The 18,086-nt window shown below is 34.5% G+C and overlaps 1 protein-coding gene across 4 annotated transcripts in view; it reads left to right on the plus strand.

The window, feature by feature from the left end:
* Positions 1–18,086, plus strand: part of TMTC2 (transmembrane O-mannosyltransferase targeting cadherins 2) — a 455,354-nt gene that overhangs the window by 290,743 nt on the left and 146,525 nt on the right. For 3 of the 4 annotated variants that reach the window (XM_002823551.6, XM_054527439.2, XM_054527441.2), the window contains one exon: positions 7,525–7,646. In XM_002823551.6, coding sequence (XP_002823597.1) covers positions 7,525–7,646 — 122 coding nt within the window. Of the gene's footprint in view, positions 1–7,524; positions 7,647–14,576; positions 14,699–15,760; positions 16,395–18,086 lie in introns of those variants that run through there. The other variant, XM_054527438.2, reaches the window with a different exon arrangement.

Genomic DNA, 18,086 nt, shown 5'->3' on the forward strand with positions numbered 1-18,086 from the left:
ACAGTTATTAATGGCAAAATGAGAATTCAAAACCAAGCCATCTAAAATACTATTTTGGTATGTATATTTAATTTCCGTGTGTGTGTGTGTGTGAAGTTTTCAAAATTTCTCTCGTTATTGATTTCTAGTTTTATTCCATTGTGATCAGAGAATATACTTGATATAATTTAAGGTTTTTTTAGTTTTTCTAAGACTGCTTTGTGGCATAATATATGGTCTATTCTTGAAAATGATCCATGTGCTGAGGTGAAAAAAGTGTATTCTGCAGCCATTGCAAGAAATGTTCTTTAAATATCTATTAGATCCATTTGCTCTATAGTGCCAATTAAGTCGTCTTTCTTTGTTGACTTTCTATTTGGATGATCTGCCCAATGCAGAAAATTAGGTTTGAAGCCTTCAGCTATTATTGCATTGGGGTCTATCTCTCTAGCCCTAATAATACTTGGTTTATATATCTGGGTTCTCCAGAGTTGGGTGCATATATATTTACAATTGTTATATCCTCTTGCTGAATTGACACATGTATCGTTATATAATGACCTTCCTTGTCTCTTTTTATAGTTTTTGTCTTGAAATCTGTTTTATCTGGTGTTAAGTGTAACTACTCCTGCTCTTTTTTGCTTTCCATTTGCATGGAATATCTTTTTTCCATCCCTTTATTTTCAGTCTATGTGTGTCTTTATAGGTAAAGTGTGTTTCTTGTATGCAACAGATTGTTAGGTCTTTTTTTTCTTTTTATTCAGCCATTCAATGTTTTTATTGGAGAATTTAGTCCATTTATATTCAATATTATTATTTATAAATAATGATTTACTCTTGCCATTTTGTTGTTTGCTGGTCATTTTGTGGTCTTCTTTCTTCCTTCCTGTCTTTTGGTGAAGGTGATTTTCTCTGGTTGTATGTTTTAATTTCTTGCTTTTTATTTTTTGTATATCTTTTATATGATTTTAGTTTGAGGTTATAATGAATCTTGCAAATAATAATATTTCATAACCCATTATTTTAAACTGATGACAACTTATCACTGAGATAAAAAGATTAATAAGAAAATAGAAAATGAATAACTCTACACTTTAAATTTCACCCTCCTGCTTTTTAACTTTTAATTCTTTCTGTTTATGTCTTATACTGTGCATGTCTTGAATAGTTGTTGTAGTTATTTGTTTTGATTGGTTCATTTTTCAGTCTTTCAACTCAAGATATGAGTAATTATCTACCACCTAATTATGTACCACAATTGCAATTTTATAATATTCTGTGTTTTTCTTCATACTTACTACTACCAGTGAGTTTTGTACTTTCAAATGATTTCTTATTGCTTATAAAGGTCATTTTCTTTCAGATTGAAGGACTCCCTTTAGCATTTCTTGTAAGACAAGTCTGGTATTGATTAAATGCCTCAGATTTTGTCTGGGACAGTCTATTTCACCTTCATGTTTGAAGGATATTTTCACTGGATCTACTATTCTAGGATACAAATTTGTTTGTTTGTTTTCCTTCAGCACTTTAAATATGTTGTGCCACTCCCAGCCTCCACTGAAAAGTCTGCTGCGTCACATATTAGAGCTCCATTGTATGTTATTTGTTTATTTTCTCTTGCTGCTTTTAGGATCCTTTCTTTATCTTTGACCTTTGGGAATTTGATTATGACATGTCTTGAGGTAGTCTTATTTGAGTTAAATCTTGATGTTCTATAACCGTCTTGTTATTTTGGTATGTAATTCATAACTCAGTGCTGGATCATAATTATGAATAATTTCAATAGGTAGATAAACCAAGTTCATCAGTCAATTAATTAAAGTGAACTTATTTTAAAATTATGTTGCCAAATTAGTTCCTAAGGAACAAATTAAAAGTAACCTATAAAAGGGAACTTATCATAGCAAACCTTAAAATTGCTAAAAGTGCTCATTAAAAGAAAAATGACCAGTACATAAAATAAATTCATTATAAAAACCACCAAAAATAAACTTGATATCTTAGAAGGAAAATAAGCATTACTTAAAAATGGAATGACTACCTTAGCAACCAGCTAAGTTCTCAAACTCCATGGAGAGACTAGAAATTAGGTAGATTAAGATACAAATGCCTGCTTTTCCAGCAATGCATCCTAAAATTAGCAGTACTGGCAATAAGATGCTTTCAGTGTATTAGGGGCTGGAAGCCTGCTAGAAATCAGTTGGGACCATTTTGTAAGTGTCCCTGTTCTTTAGAGACTAGAAAAAAAAAATTATAATTTGTGTGAGTCCTTTAGAAAAATAGGCTTTTCCGCCCATGAGCTTGTCTGGCAGCTTTTTAATAAAGAAAGTTCTAAAACTTGTATAATTTTTTTAGTTATAGCTTGGTATATGCAATTTGTTGTTGTCCGTATGTCAGTCACGTACACATCACTCTATCAGTGTCATAATTTTGCTCATAGCCACTTACTATCTGAGGTATCACTCACTTAATATTTTTCTTCATTCTGAAGCACAATGTCTATGTTACCACATTTTTAACACAGATTAAATCAAATTCATACATACCACATTTTTCAAAAGATTTTTGTTGTTTTTGTTTCATTTGCACCTACAAGCAAACTTTGGGGAACACCGATAAATTATTTCTTTGTCACTAGATTGTAAGTAGGAACAAATGATAATCTACTTAACCTTTATGTATACCATCATATGCATTGTTCATGTTGGTTAACCTGGATTGATGTGCAAGATATATGTTCAAGAGTTTTTTAAGAAGGCATTTAACAATTACTGTAGGAGTTGAGGAAGGGATAGTTACTTTTCTTTTCTTAACAGTGGTCACATAAGTTTCTTTAAAAATTAGGAAATCTATACTGTCTTAATAATAATTCCCACTACATGCTCTATTCTTTATCTGTAAGCAGGAGCTGTCCAGTAATTTGAAACATAAGAGTCAGTGAGATGTAGACTATTACATCATCAACAACCCAACATTCTTTCCTTAAGGAGTTAGCCTTTGCCTGGGTTATTTAGACCTGGGGCTTTTTAGGGAGAGAGAGTGACATTATTTGTTCTACATCTGAAACTGGTTTATGTCTGCCTGAAGCCAGCCTGGAGACATCCAAATTCCTTTTGTCTGTGAGTGAATTGGAAATAAATCTGGGTGATGAACCTGATCATTCTATCATCACACAGCAAATCTTCTCATTCTTATGAAAGTACCTTTTTTATGTCATTTCTTACAGAATGAGAAAGGAAAATAGTCATCGTTGTTTCTTTCCTCCTGGGCACCATAAACATTTTTTTCTATTATTGTAAGTTAAAAAAATTACGGTACCAGAGAATATGACTTAACCTTTATTCCCTGTCCTATTCCTGACCAAGTGTCTTCGTTTCCTTCCTTATTGAATTTATTGAACTTTCTTTTCCTGTAGCCATTTCCTTTATGGAATTTTTATGATTTCAGCACTTCAGCCAAGCTTGTAGGATCCCATATATACCCCTCTGTCCTGAAACTAAATGCACTTACAGTACTTTTTCCAGTTATTAAATATTTTATTCCCTCTCTGAAGACTTCTGATAGTATTTGTGTAGAATGGTGTAATGGAAAGAGCCAGAGAAAACTCTAATCTGAATCCTGAATTTGACATTTGCTTTTTTTTTTTTTTTTTAAATCTTGAGTGAGTTTGTTAAGCTCTCTGAAGCATATTCAGTTCATTTGTAAAATGAGACTGATAATAACAGTGTAGGGATAATGTAAAGGTAGAAAATATTATATTTAAGATGTTAATAGGTACTCAGTAAATAATAAATTTTATATTGCAGGCAGCTTGATGCACTGGGAAGCCATTTAATCATTTTAGGATAGGATTATTAACTGTCCTTGTGCAAGTCACTGATCATTCCTGAGCCTTTGTCTTCATTCATAAAATGGGTATTCCACCCTCTAACGGGGATTGGAAATGAGAAATGTAAAGCTCTTAACCTTGCCAGTGTCAGGAATATAGCAAGTACTTGTTCTTATAGTGTTTGTTGCTTAAATCTTTATTGAGTTACCTTTTTTAATATAATTAATTTATTCACAATCTTTTTTTTTTTATTTTAGGTTTTGCATCTTGATTTTATTACCATTTATATACACCCTTTTTGTGTTAAGTTAGCCTTAGAACTAAAGTACATATTCTAGACTTAGAACTAAAGTGTCACGTATTTCCCTCTTAAGAATTGAATTACATATGCGTAGAAAGCAGTTTTAAAGGTCAGTCATAGATTACCATTGCTCTTCCTTATTCTCTTAATTCAATAGATAAGCCCAAGGCAAAGTGAAATGAATGGGCTGGCTGATGTATCACAAGCTAGAAAATAATTTTCTATGAGTGAGAAACAGAGAGCATAATTCTCACCTGAGCTGGGGATTTGGAAAGTTTATGACTATTTTCTATTAGCCGGTGAAGGCAATGAGTTAAGGTCAGGTAGTCCTGAGTTTCAATTGCAGTTTTACCATGTTACATATTCATGATTTTGCGTGTATAATCTAGCCACACTGCTGCTCAGTTTTTTCCATCTATAAAATCCAAATAGTGACGTTCCTTGGTAAGCAATGAGATACGTTTATAAAGCAACTATTAAAGAAATTGAAAAGCTGTTTCATCTTGCAAACCTGCTTTGATCAATTGGTAGTGGTTGAGTGGGGCAAGGTGTTAAGGCCACTTCGGGAGGCTAAGTGAGAAAAAATTGTACATGCCCAAATGTGTGGAGTAAGAGGAGTGGGTGAACATAAGTCAGATATTTGTCACCTGTAACTTGTTACTGTAATCCATAGTAAACACTCAATTAATATATCATAGTCATCATTGTTATTATTGAGGCACAATGAATGGTTACATGAAGTTCTTCAAAGTTGTAATAAGTGGTACCAGAGTAGGCTATTTATCAGTTTTCATATACTTGCCAAGATTCATGATATATTACATTACTCATTTCTAGCCCTTTAATATTTTCTTATCTCAAAGCTTTACAAATTATTAAGTTGCTTAGGAGTTCTTACTGAAAAACATGGACCAGTCATTAATTATTGAGCAAATTAATAATATTTAAAATAGATTTTAGTAATGATAGCTTTCTGACTTGGAAAAAAAAGCAAGGTATACTTTCTGAAATAAATTTTAGATATTAACAAAATAATGAAGATTTCTGTTTCAAAAGTGCTCAGGAATTGGGGTTATCTTCACACTCTTTTTCTGTACAGAAGACCTACTGTTATTCTAAAAATCAATTAAATTTTTATATGAAAAGTGGAAGCTATATTAAATACAATGGTTGTACAACTTTTTTAAACTGGCCTGTAAGCACTTGAAGAGCCAAAGTGCATTTCAGGTTGATTTTGTATAGGGCCTGTAATTTAGGCCCATATTCCATCTAGCTTTATAATCCATTTAAGAGATAAATATATGGATATGTTTTATCATTAATTGCTTTACATCTTTCAGTATTTTAGGGTTTGTGTATCTTTTCTGTTATATAAATTATATATAGTGTTGTTTTAATATGAAGTGATTCACTTTTCCTAATACAAATTATTATTTCCTTTATTTGGAAACATTTGTTAGTTCAATATGGCAAGAAAAAATCCATCTGACAGCGTGTTAGTTTTTATAGAGATATGAAAATAAAAACAATAAAATTATTATAGAAATTTATGGAAATTGAAAAAACAATTTCTAATCTATCATTTTAACAACTACAAGCATTTTTGTGTATTTTATTCCAGTCTTTCATCTTTGCTTCAGTATTTCTTTTGTCTTTCCTTAGACATATAATTTAATTTCACCAACTTCTTAGTGCAGATATGTTTTAAACTTTGCGGGAAAAAAATCAAACATTTTTCAACTATCATTTTTATGATAATATAGTTTAAGGATTGTTCATCGAACTAGAAACACATAGATATGTGTGAGTGGGTAAAAAATGTATATTTTTATGCGTACTATGTATTATTTGTCACCAATATTTTTCACTATCCAGCAAAGCAAAGGGTATTCAAAGGATCAAGAGACTCAAACCAATTCACTTCATCAAACATATTCGTATTTACAATACCATAGTAATACAAGTTGAATATGATTAAAACAAAAAGGAATGAGTTCTTCCTTTGAAGCAAAAAATGTACATCCAATGTGGGTAATTCATTTACAAAAAGCCTCTGATTATGCCTCTAAAAGAAAAAGCTGTCATGATTATGATTACTTATGCTTATATATAAAGGTCTGTCTGGAAAATAATGCAAGTTACCAGTTTACTTCTTAGTCTCAGAAACCGAGTAGTGTCTCTACATTTGCAGTGCTTAGTAAAACTACAATATTTAACTTAAATATATAAATTATCTTAAAATACAATTTTTGCATCAGTTGAATATTTTGTTCACCATATAATCATATAAGGGAAAGGAGAATGATAATTCATAGGCAGCTGGTATACTTTTGGCTTTATTTCCAACTTTTTTATCCTGCTCTGCTGTTAGTGAAATGCTGTTTGGTAGCTAAAATATATATTATTAGAGTAATGACTCGTGGCCAAAATGCCTCACACTCATGTTGTATGTAGTGCTGGGCATGCTTGATAATTGTCGTCTGTTTATTGGATTTTCCAAATGAAACTGGTAAATTTTATTTACTTAGTTAATTTTATTAATCATAATTTTATTTAATTAAAATAATTTTATTGTTTGAGACAGGGTCTCACTCTTTCACCCAGGCTTGAGTGCAGTAGTGCGATCAGGGCTCACTGTAGCCTTGATCTCCCCCACTCGGGTGATCCTCCTGCCTCAGCCTCCTGAGTAGCTGAGTCTACAGGCGCATGACACCACGCCCACCTAATTTTTTTTCAGAGATGGAGTTTCACCATGTTGCCCAGGCTGGTCTCTAACTCCTAGACTCAAGCTATCTGCCTGCCTTGGCCTCCCAAAGTGCTGAGATTACAGGCATGAGCCCCCTATCCTGGCCTTAATTTACTTGTTAACATATAAAATTCAGTTACTTTAAAAAAATTAGCAGCAGTGTTTAATCTAAATATATTTTTAACTCTTTCAGTTACTCTTTCTCAAAAAGGTAAGTCATTTGTGGATAGGATCTCACACTTTTTTCTTATAGTTCCTTTATAAGGCTTTCCACTTGGTTATTCTATAAATACTTGAATTTCTAAAGGAATAAATGAATATGAATAAAAAATAACAAAAGAATAAAGAACAAACATAGCTCTCAAAAAGGAAAAGAAATGATGATAAAGACGTATGTCTGGGAATCAGATGTTCTATGTTAAAAATCAAAGCTTTACTACTTATTAAATTTTTTACTTGAGCCGTTTTACTTCATTTTCCAAACACATGATGTTTCATCTGTAAAATGGGAATCATGATGACTTCTTTGGGAATGAAAGTACTTCCCACAGCATCTGAAATTCCACGCAGTATGATGATGATGATGATGATGATGCTGCTGATGCTGTTGCAAATAATGTGGAAAAGCTGTATCTTCCCTTTGATCTTCATGATTAATTCTCTTTCCAGGTGAAGCATATATGCGTTTAAGCAAACTCCCCGAAGCAGAGCATTGGTATATGGAATCACTGAGATCCAAGACTGACCACATCCCTGCTCATCTCACCTATGGGAAGCTGCTAGCTCTAACAGTGAGTAACTGCCTTCCTTGGTCTTTAAAACTTGGTTTTCTCCACGCAGACTGGGATAGATGGGGTTTGAAGTACTGTTTTACAGCCAGTTATCTCAGCTATTAGGGATGTAATGGTGATGATACTAACTTTGAACCCTGTACAGAAAATATAGAAAAATGTGTTACTTTGCCTATGAGGTTTGGTCTAGATAAGATGTGAGATGTCTGTATCTTACATCTTGGTCTAGATAAGATGTGAGATGTCCGTATCATCCCTGTATCAAAACATCTTCTGTATCGCATAAATATATACACCTATTATGCACCTACAGAAAATTTTTAAAAGAATTAAAAAATTAAAAAAACAAAACAAACAGATGTGAGATGCCATAATCCTTGATGTAACTTTGAAAAATATAAATGGAGAATCCCAAATATGGAATTACATAATGAATTTGTTCTAATAATGATATTTGCATAAATATGTTCTACAAACCAGTGTTAGCCCCCAATTGGCTATACTTAGAACTAAATCTGATTCTTGTAAATAGCCAACATTGTATAAAATTCTGTGTGCTGAAATTCCTTCTAATTGAAATCATTTTGTAAGAGAAGTGAGGCTATCCGATGGCCTCTTACTATGTGACAAGCACCCTTGGAGGCCACCATTCCATGAAAGTGACATGAGTATGGAGCATAAAAAATTACTAGTATTGTACCACTATGACCTATAAAAATGGTAATTTCATATATTTCAAAGTAATAGTAATGTCTTTATTTTACACAATAGTAAATAGTTTAAAAGTTTAAGTTTTCTGAGCTCACATAGATAATAAGTGATAGAACTAGGCTTCAATCCTAGTCTGAATCAAATATCTGTATTATTTTAGTTATAGTACCTAATCTCTCTTCGATATTAATAAAAATAAATGAATATTAGAAAAACATAGAGCAAATGATCAGGAAGGTGATTCCTAAGTGAATTCATTGAAAAGTATTTTTGTGTTACTTCAAAAATAATAACATTTTACTTTCCACAGAAGATGGTAGATAACACTTACAATTGTCAAATATCCATTCTAAAATTCCACTAAAATACTCTTCAAGAAATCATGTAGGAGGCTGAGGCAGGCAGATCACCGGAGGTCAGGAGTTCAAGACCAGCCTGGCCAACACGGCGAAACTCCGTCTCTACTAAAAATACAAAAATTAGCCAAGGGCTAATTAGTATTAGTAATGCGTCCCTGTTAGTCCCTGTTATCCCAGCTACTCAGGAGGCTGAGGCAGGAAAATCGCTTGAACCCAGAAGGCCAAAGTTGCAGTGAGCCGAGGTCATGCCACTACACTCCAGCCTGGGCAACAGAGTGAGACTCCATCTCAAAAAAAAAAAAAAAAAAAGAAAGAAAGAAATCATATAGGTAGACAAAGTAACCAGAAAACATCCCACTAAAAATATTTAGATCTACTTAATAAAATATAACAGATATGTTTTTAACACTAAACTGAGCATGAATAGTAAGAGAAGTTCCTAGGAGCTAGAAATGAAGTGGTAACTGAATACCAGAGCAGTGAACAGCAGGCTGGTCCTGCAGCTTATCTGGGATTATTTACTGATTGTGGAAACCAGTGAGAAGGTGGTTTTTGTTTGTTGGTTTTCATTATTTCTAGAATAGGAAACAACGCTTTGGGCCAAGGGAAGAGCAGGAATTAAATGCCTAAATAAGGCAGGGAAATTCATACCTGCCTTGAAAGGACAACATAAGTTTGTCCACAAGTATAAGAAGGCAGCGTGAATGTTTGCCTATCTCAGAATGGGATCTGGATGGAGAGTGAACAAATCTGCTGGGAATTTGTTGCTCCTGTCCTTCCTTTACCAAGCTTTTGGTTTTGAATTTACCTACATAAGCCTGGAATTCCCAAGCCAATAAATTAAATAAAATTTAGTCTACTAAAAACTTTTGCTGAAGAAGTTACTGGACATGTTCTTCAAAAGAACACAAATCTAGAAGGAATGCTGGAGTGAGGTGCCTAAAAGTACTGGGCAGAGAAATTGGTGATAATGTGGGCAAATCAGACTAAGCTTTTAATGAGTAAAATATTAAGGGAATACTATACAGGAACAATAGGAATGGGAAGAGAGATTTCAATGGATAAGAGATTACAGCTGATTTTTGCAACTCAGAAGGCAGTTGGAAGTATTATAACTGACTTGCCTGGGAGAAGGAAATGAAAATCTAAATAAACTTTGGAATGGGATCACAATGAAAAGAAATCTGGCTGACGTCAAAGAAACCTGGAGAGGCTCAAGACATGGAGGCAGCTGACACAGAAAAGAGTCAGTTAAGGGACATAAAATGGAGTAGTAAATTGCAGCCAATGAATGGAGTATTCAGGTCTCTCCCCTTTGCCCACAAATGCCAGCAACTAGGCACCTGCCTTCAAGGCAAGGGAAAGGGGCCCTTAAGAGGTAGAACAAGTAAATAAAGAGAAGTTCAGGATTCAAGAACAGCTTGCACAGTTGAAGGCAGGATGAGGAGGGGAGTGAAAAGAGGACTGATTGAGGGTCTTCCCATGGAGTACTCAGATCCTTAATACCCCTCCCCTATCCCATGCAGAATACCAGCAACACAGAGTTTACCCCCTTTCCTTCAGCCCACCCTTTTTGCTTACACCTTACCTCTCAAGAAATTGTTGAATTTTGATCCAGGGAAACTAAATCACAGTAAGGAAAAGGTTTTCAAATACCTACATTTAGAGGTCTCCTATAAATGACTGGCTCCCAAACCAGACACAGCACAGTGAATCTATTCCATCTAGAATGCCTGTCTGTGCCTTAGGAATTCGATTCAGCTTTTATTAATTAACTCATTCTTAAACATCAGTGGGTAACCAAGGATCATCAATCATATCAGGAAAGACACAAATTAAAAAGACTGGAACTAAAATAAATTATTAGGAGAAGGAACTCTAAGGAAACAGAAGAAATCTTTAAAAGAATAATAATCCTTAGAAAGAGATACAAACATATAGTGTTTTATGAAGCAGAATATCATGAAAAAAACAAACCAAAAAAGCAAGAAAGAGCTTATAGAATTTAAAGATATGATAGCAACATGATTTTCATTTGGAAGATAGGAGAATGAAGGTAATGAAATCTTCTTATATGCAAACAAAAAATGGGGACATAAAAGAATGTAAATGAGGGAATTATGAAAGAAATCAATATGGGGTCCAAATGGCAGAGAAAGAACAAAGGAAGGGAAAGAACAATAACTAAGAATTGAAGATTACCGTCTCTATTTCTGCTGTTTACAGATACTTCTAGTTTAATCACCTGGGAAAAGTTGTTTTACCCTAAGAAAACCTTTTCCCATTTCTGTACTGATGATTCTGTGTGATGTGTGGTGATTCACACAGCTCCACATAAGTATTAAATTAATATACCTAAACTAGATTGATAAATGGCCACGTTTTAAAAAAAATCTGTAAGTTTCAGATGTTTGATTCATTGCCCACCTGCACCCTCGCCCCAAAAAAAGTTAGAAAAGAAAAAAAAATTAAACTTAAATTTCCATGATTCTGTATATGCTTAGACCATGGCACTGGATATAGAAACCATGTGACCTTTCTAAAAAATTTTTTCAAGCCTGAATACTTAGGCTTCCTGTACCAAAAATATGATTTTAAAGGCTGTTTTATTCTTTTCAGGAGGCTTTTTTTTTTTTTTTTTTCAGATTTAGAAGTTTTAATTTACCAAACCATATGGAAGGAAAGGAAAGACTCCTATACTACAATCCAAATTTTTAATCCCCCCCACCAAGACTTTTTTAGTTTCCGACTTGCTGATTAAATGAAATACAAACCCTATTATGGAATGGCTTAAACTCACAGTGCCAAAACCCCACAACCATCTTTAACAGCTTCTTTCTAAATTATGACATTTGGCAAATTTCTGATCCCTATGGATAGCTTTTGTCTAATTTGGGGTTTCTTGGCCTGGTAACAGCCCACTGGCTTAACATAGAATTTGCAAAGGTAGAAAATACCACACATTTTGACTTCTGAATGCTTTAAATATATTATAAAATGGAATTGGCTGCTAGTCTCAAGAGAAGAGGAATAGAAATTGAGTGGTGTTTTCACTCTTTAATCAAAACTGGCCGTAGGGAAAATACGTAAAAATGAAATGCAACTATATTAGACTTAGACTGGAGAGTAGGATTTTATATAAGACTTATATGTTTACAAGATATATTAGAAAAATATTGATTATTAGTACTTTTATTACAGTCAGCGGAATGATTCACTCAGTACTTTTTTTTAAGTTTTTCTTTAAGAATTTGTGTAATATTTACAGAATTTAGAAAAGTTCAAACGGATTTAAGGTTTCCCAGAATGCTTTGGCACATTCTATAGATCAAATCCTCTTTTATTTTTCTGCCAAAAATGTCCTTTTCCTCTCTTTGCCTGTTCAGATTTTATTTCTTCTGTGAAGTCTTGCCTGACTTTCTTAAGCAGTTACTTTTTTGTTTTTTCTCTATACTTCATTAGTACCGGTCTCAGTATCTTCATAGTAGGGCACTTCCAAATAGAATGACACATACATATGTGTCTGTCTTTTGACACTAGATATGGGGCAGGGGGTGAGTCTTTACTTTTTATTTCTTCAGTACCTGCCATTTCAATGTATTAGTTACTATCCCTGTACCCATGTGCCTTTTCCTTTATAAGTTATTTAAGGGCTGGGGCCATGGCTTTTAAATGTTTTTGTTGCCTCCCTCCCCCCCAGTACTCATTCCCTCATTAATCTCTTCATTTGGTCAACACATATATTGAGACTTATTTCTTCAAGCTAGATATTGCTTTAATCCTCAGTGATCTGTGCTGAAAAAAAATGAATGAGGGTGGCATGATTCTAGAGTGAACACACAGTAATCTTCCAAAATCCTAGATGGGGAGATGGGCACAAGAGGGGCGTGCGTCTCTTCAGTGCCTGTGCTTGACATGTGATATTTAATAGAAGCTTGATAACAACCCTTAGGGAGTATTATCCCCTTTTTATAAATGAAGAATCTGAGCTTCAAAGGTTTGAGGAACATCCCCAAAAGTCATTTCACTACTAAACAGTAGAATTGAATATAACTTCAAGGTTTTCTGAACTGTCATTAATTTTCTCTCCACATTAAATAATTTTAAGTGTGGAGTTTTTTTCCCATTTGGTGTATGTGATTAAACTGATTGGAGATTGGAAAAGTAACTTGACTACTTAGTTACTTAATAAGTTACAAGTTATTTAGTTACTCAATAACTACTTATCCCTCCATCCTCTTTTTATAAGTTATTTTTAGAAACTGTCTTTGGATACTAGTTTAATTTGAGTGGTTAAACAGAATTTTATTATTAGGCATGATAGGTCATGAACATAAGACTTCAGTTTTAGGCTACTGACAGTTTTAGATCCTACATTATACTTCTAATACAAAAATTTTGGGGTATCCTGGGGAATAGTTTTGTATTAGAGTCATTGTAGCCTCCATGTTTAAATATAGTTGGACCCAAGTGACATCTCTTTAAAATATGGAAATTTCATACCAATGTCATGTCCAATTAAAATACTAAACACAAGATGAGTTTGAATTGCTCTGCTTAAAATTGTGATTTATTCCTTGTTTGAACTTTGTTACCTAGGGCAAATGCCATGAATTTAAAATTGGGTGTGCATTAAGAGAGAAAAGAAGGAATAACATTTCCATTAATACGGTATTTCAGATGGTTTTATAGCTGTTTCTAAAGTTGTGTGGGTTCTGTAGTTGTGTGCACATGCTTACTTCGTTTCTTTTTGTCCTTTTTATTTAAGCCAAATATTTTTCAGTTTTGTGAGCCAATAAAATTAATATTGACTTAAATTGTAGTAAAAGTTACTTGGCTGTTAGCTTATTTTCCAGATTCAGGTTAGTAGGAGAGAAGGAAGGATATTGGAGACTCTGACAGTAATTCCTGATACAGAAAACCTTTATTTTGGCTACGGCCTGAGAGCACTGAGCCAGACTTCTGTGTCTAGCCAAAGTTAATTAGGCTACATAAAACTCCAGTTGTGGAAGTAGTGGAGGTTCCACAGAAAAGTCTCATACCCCAGGCTAAAATGGCGTCAGTGTAGTTTATCTGGAAATGTAATGCAGTGTGTTTCCATGGGCCTTTTGCTATTATTATTTAGAGCTAAGACTTCTTTTTCATTCATTTGACCCTCTCCAGAGAAGAGTTACTTCCATTTTGGAAGCTGACCAATATTTGGGTTTTTTTGTTTGTTTGTTTGTTTATTGTAATTACTGCACAGACATGTTTAGATTGGAGCTAGTTCGGAACAAATGGTAATTTTTCCTGTTAATCTGATTGAATAATTATTATGGATATATATAATTCAAGTTGCTAAATTTATTCTATGAAAAAGGGAAGACATAATATCACATATATCATGCTACTGAAATATTGGATGAAAATATAGAAGGAAGTTTAATCACTACAATATATTCAGCTAAGTCTTTATATGAAGTTGCTCTACCTAAACGTTATGATTTATCAGTCTGGAGCTAATAGAGTTATCGTTGTATTATTTTTACTCTGAAGCATAATGAATCTGATAGTTCATTTTTAAGGATCTCCCTTCCACTCCAAATATGCATTTGTTTTCTAGTATCAGTCTTATGATTATTCTACTTGCTCTCACTAAGTGACACAGGAATCTCCAAAATCTCTCAGGCTTTGATTCTACTTTTGTATGTCACTTAGTAGAAATCATCATTAGAGCTATTTCTTTTGCCTGATAGTCTCAGGAGCAATAAAAATTAAAATACTCAAATTCTTTGGCATTAAAGGCCACATGAGATAATTTCAGCTATATCTACATATATGTGCTGCTTTGTTTTTTATTATTTATTTATTTATTTTTGAGATGGAGTCTCACTCTGTCACCCAGGCTGGAGTGCAGTGGCGTGATCTCGGCTCACTGCAACCTCCACCTCCCGGATTCAAGCGATTCTTCTGCCTCAGCCTCCCGAATACCTGAGACAACAGGTGCGTGCCACCACGCCCGGCTAATTTTTGTATTTTTAGTAGAGACGGGGTTTCACCATATTGCCCAGGCTGGTCTCGAACTCCTGACCTCATGATCCGCCCACCTCGGCCTCCCATAACCTATAACCTATAACCTGGGGTTATAGGTGTGAGCCACTGCTCCAAGCCAGCTTTTTATTTATTTATTTAGAAATAAATAAGATTAGTTGACCCTTGAACAACACAAGTTTGAACTGTGCAGGTCTACTTATACACGGTTTTTTTTTTTTTTTTTCAATAAAAACATTGGAAAAATTTTTGGAGATTTGCAACAATTTAAAAAAACAGGCAGACAAACTTCGTAGCTTAGATATATTGAATAACTTTTTCTAAAGTTAGATGTGTCATAAATACATAAAATATATGTAGATACTAGTCCATCATTTACTGCCATAAGATATACACGTCTATTTATAAAAAGTTACAATTTATCAAAATTTATGCACACAAACACAAGCTATTAGTAGTTAAGTTTGGAGGAGTCAAAATTTATATGTACATTTTCACTTGCATGAAGGTTGGCCGCTCTAACCCTCACATTGTTCAAGGGTCAATTGTATATTGCTTTTAAGGTAACACATTTTGTCATAGTTCACGACTCTCTGAGGCTGACGTGCAGGTGGTAAAGGAATTTACCAAGACATTAATGAGTTTAGAAAGACAGATTTATTTAGAGAAACGGGGGAGATACATTGCAAGGAAGCAATGGGCAAGACAGCGGAGGGGAGGCTGTCTGCTATTTGCAAAGAGGCAGGGGCTAGAGGGGAGTTTTATAAGGTTGTGCTGCTTTAGGCTGAATGCTTGCAGACAGGATGCTTGGGTCCAGGGGGTGCTGTGAGCAGCGTGTGTGTAACAGGGTGCTTGGGTGCTAGTGAGCCGTTTGGGGTTGACCTTGTTTCTTATAACATTTGCCCTGTACCCCTGTTACTGTTCCTGCTAGCTAAGCCCATTTGTAATTTCTTTATTAACTCCCCAGGGGTCCACACATTTTTAAAATTTTATTTTTTATATTTTTTGAGACAGGGTCTCGCTCTATCGCCCCAGGCTGGAGTGCAGTGGCACGATCTTGGCTCACTGGAACCTCCGCCTGTCGGGTTCAAGCAATTCTCGTGCCTCAGCCTCTGAAGTAGCTGGGACTACAGGTGCCCGCTACCACGCCCGGATAATTTTAGTAAAGCTGTGGTTCCGCCATGTTGGCCAGGCTCGTCTCAAGTCATCTGCCCACCTCGGCCTCCCAAAGTGATAGGATTACAACAGGCGTGAGCTACTGTGCCCGTCTCACACATTTTATTGTTGTTATTTAACTTGTCTGTTTGGTTTCTGTATTTGATCTATCGTCGTCATTTAATGCAATTTAAATAGCCAGCTGGCTCAAGCCCTCATAATCCCTAGTACTCTGATATTCCATATTACTGGAGGCATATAGATGAAGTGACATGTTTTTTAAATATAGCTTGGCTTTGTTAGAGAACTTAAAAAAAAAAAAAAAAAAGCAGTCCTGTATAAAAACTTGCATTGGGTACACATTTTTGTTGAGCCTGAACTTTGTCTCTTTCTGTCTAATAAGCAGTGGTGATACACAGACTAACAGCATTCCCTTGGCCTCCGTGTATTTTATTTCGGTGAAATTCACAATAAAAGTCAGTGTACCATACTAGTGACTGGTGGAAATCGTTTTTGTTTCAGAAAGCACAATTATGTAGGTACATTCATTGTATTACCTTACCCTTTAATTTTTATTATAGGCACAGGATCCCATACCACTTGGAAGATTCCATCCCCCACCCCCCATTTTATAGCTTTCATTTGTTAAATAAGCCCCATTGATACTCTATGATACTTGACTTCATAGCTTCCAGCTCGTTATTCTTTCTGCTACATCATATTGACTCTCCTATCACATAATAAAGCATAAAAACATTTTAACATGAGTTAAACTGTTTTTAATTTATGCTTTATGTTTTCTTTGCTTGATAATTTTTTTCTAATAATATATCAAGTAGAACATTTGAGTATGGCGCCTTGTTAAAACAGCATCTGGTCTAAGCCTATGTTTTCTCTTAGGAGTGATGGTACAGACAATATACATTTTTAGAAACAAACGTATTTCTTCTCAAGTAGTTGGGCCAATGCTTTTACAAAAGGAAATTGTATTTTTTCCTTGTGGCATTTGGTTATACACACACACACACACACACACACACACACACACATATGCACATAAACGATGCCACATCTGTTCTAAGATGTGAAAGTCTTCATTTTTGCAGACTCATAAATTGGTTCAAAACCTGCTTGGCCATGAACATGTTCACAAGTTCATAAGGTTTTTGTGATTTCCCTTTATGTTTACCTATATTACATTTGAGGCCCATGAGGCTCAGCAACCTGAAGCATGAAGCCTGCGGAGCTATAGAGTGTATCCTTAGTTTTTAGTAGAATTGTACTTGCTTCAAACACAGTTAATTCTGGGGTCAGCTTCACATTTTTCCCAAGTTCTGAGCTTCTTATTCATTTCATATATCCCTTGATATATTAAATAAATCCTCACCTCTTGTTTTCTTCACCTTATGAAGAATTAAATATTACATATAAGGTGGATTGTTTTGTGAGGTGGCTCCCTCCTGTTTTCTGAAAGCAGTACTATTTAAATTGCTTTGTTTGTTTGTTTTTGAGACAGGGTCTTGCTCTGTCACCCGAGCTGGAGTGTAGTGGTCCACACCTCCTTGGCTCAAGCTGTCCTCCTTCCTTGAATCCCCCAAGGCACTGGTATTACAGTTGTGAGCCACCACACCAGCCCTTTAAAATTGCTCTTTAGCTTTTTGGCTATTATGCTAAAATATACATATGTGGTACCTCATGTACATAAATGCCTGACTTCAAAATGCATAAAAACATTTTCAAAAGAAACCTTCATTCAGTTTTTAGATTTTTCTTCTAGTACAGTTCTGAAAGGGAAATGCATTTGCTGTGTATATTTTTAAATGAAAAGAATTTTAACATAGCTACTGGTAAAAAGGATTTAAGTATTTGTTATGTGTGATAGAAAATAGTGATAGTGGAGTTTACAGCTGAGTTTTTAATTTAAATGTGATGTATATAGTTTTCCTCAAATGTGAAGTTTTGAAGGAACCATTATGATACTCCACACTGAAAGGGGTGAGGTTGAAGGGCATGGGAGACCTGAGTGAACTGGCTTGACCTTTATCTGGTAAACATTTAACTGGTAGAATGTTGGATTGGAGCCAGAGCACCTGAGCACTTACCTGCCTAGTAATTGATTTCTTCTCACAGTGGAAGGCATAATTCTTTTAAAAGGCTTAAAATTGCAGGACTCTCATTTGTACAA

Source organism: Pongo abelii, chromosome 10, assembly GCF_028885655.2.
Source record: "Pongo abelii isolate AG06213 chromosome 10, NHGRI_mPonAbe1-v2.0_pri, whole genome shotgun sequence".
Taxonomy (NCBI): domain Eukaryota; kingdom Metazoa; phylum Chordata; class Mammalia; order Primates; family Hominidae; genus Pongo; species Pongo abelii.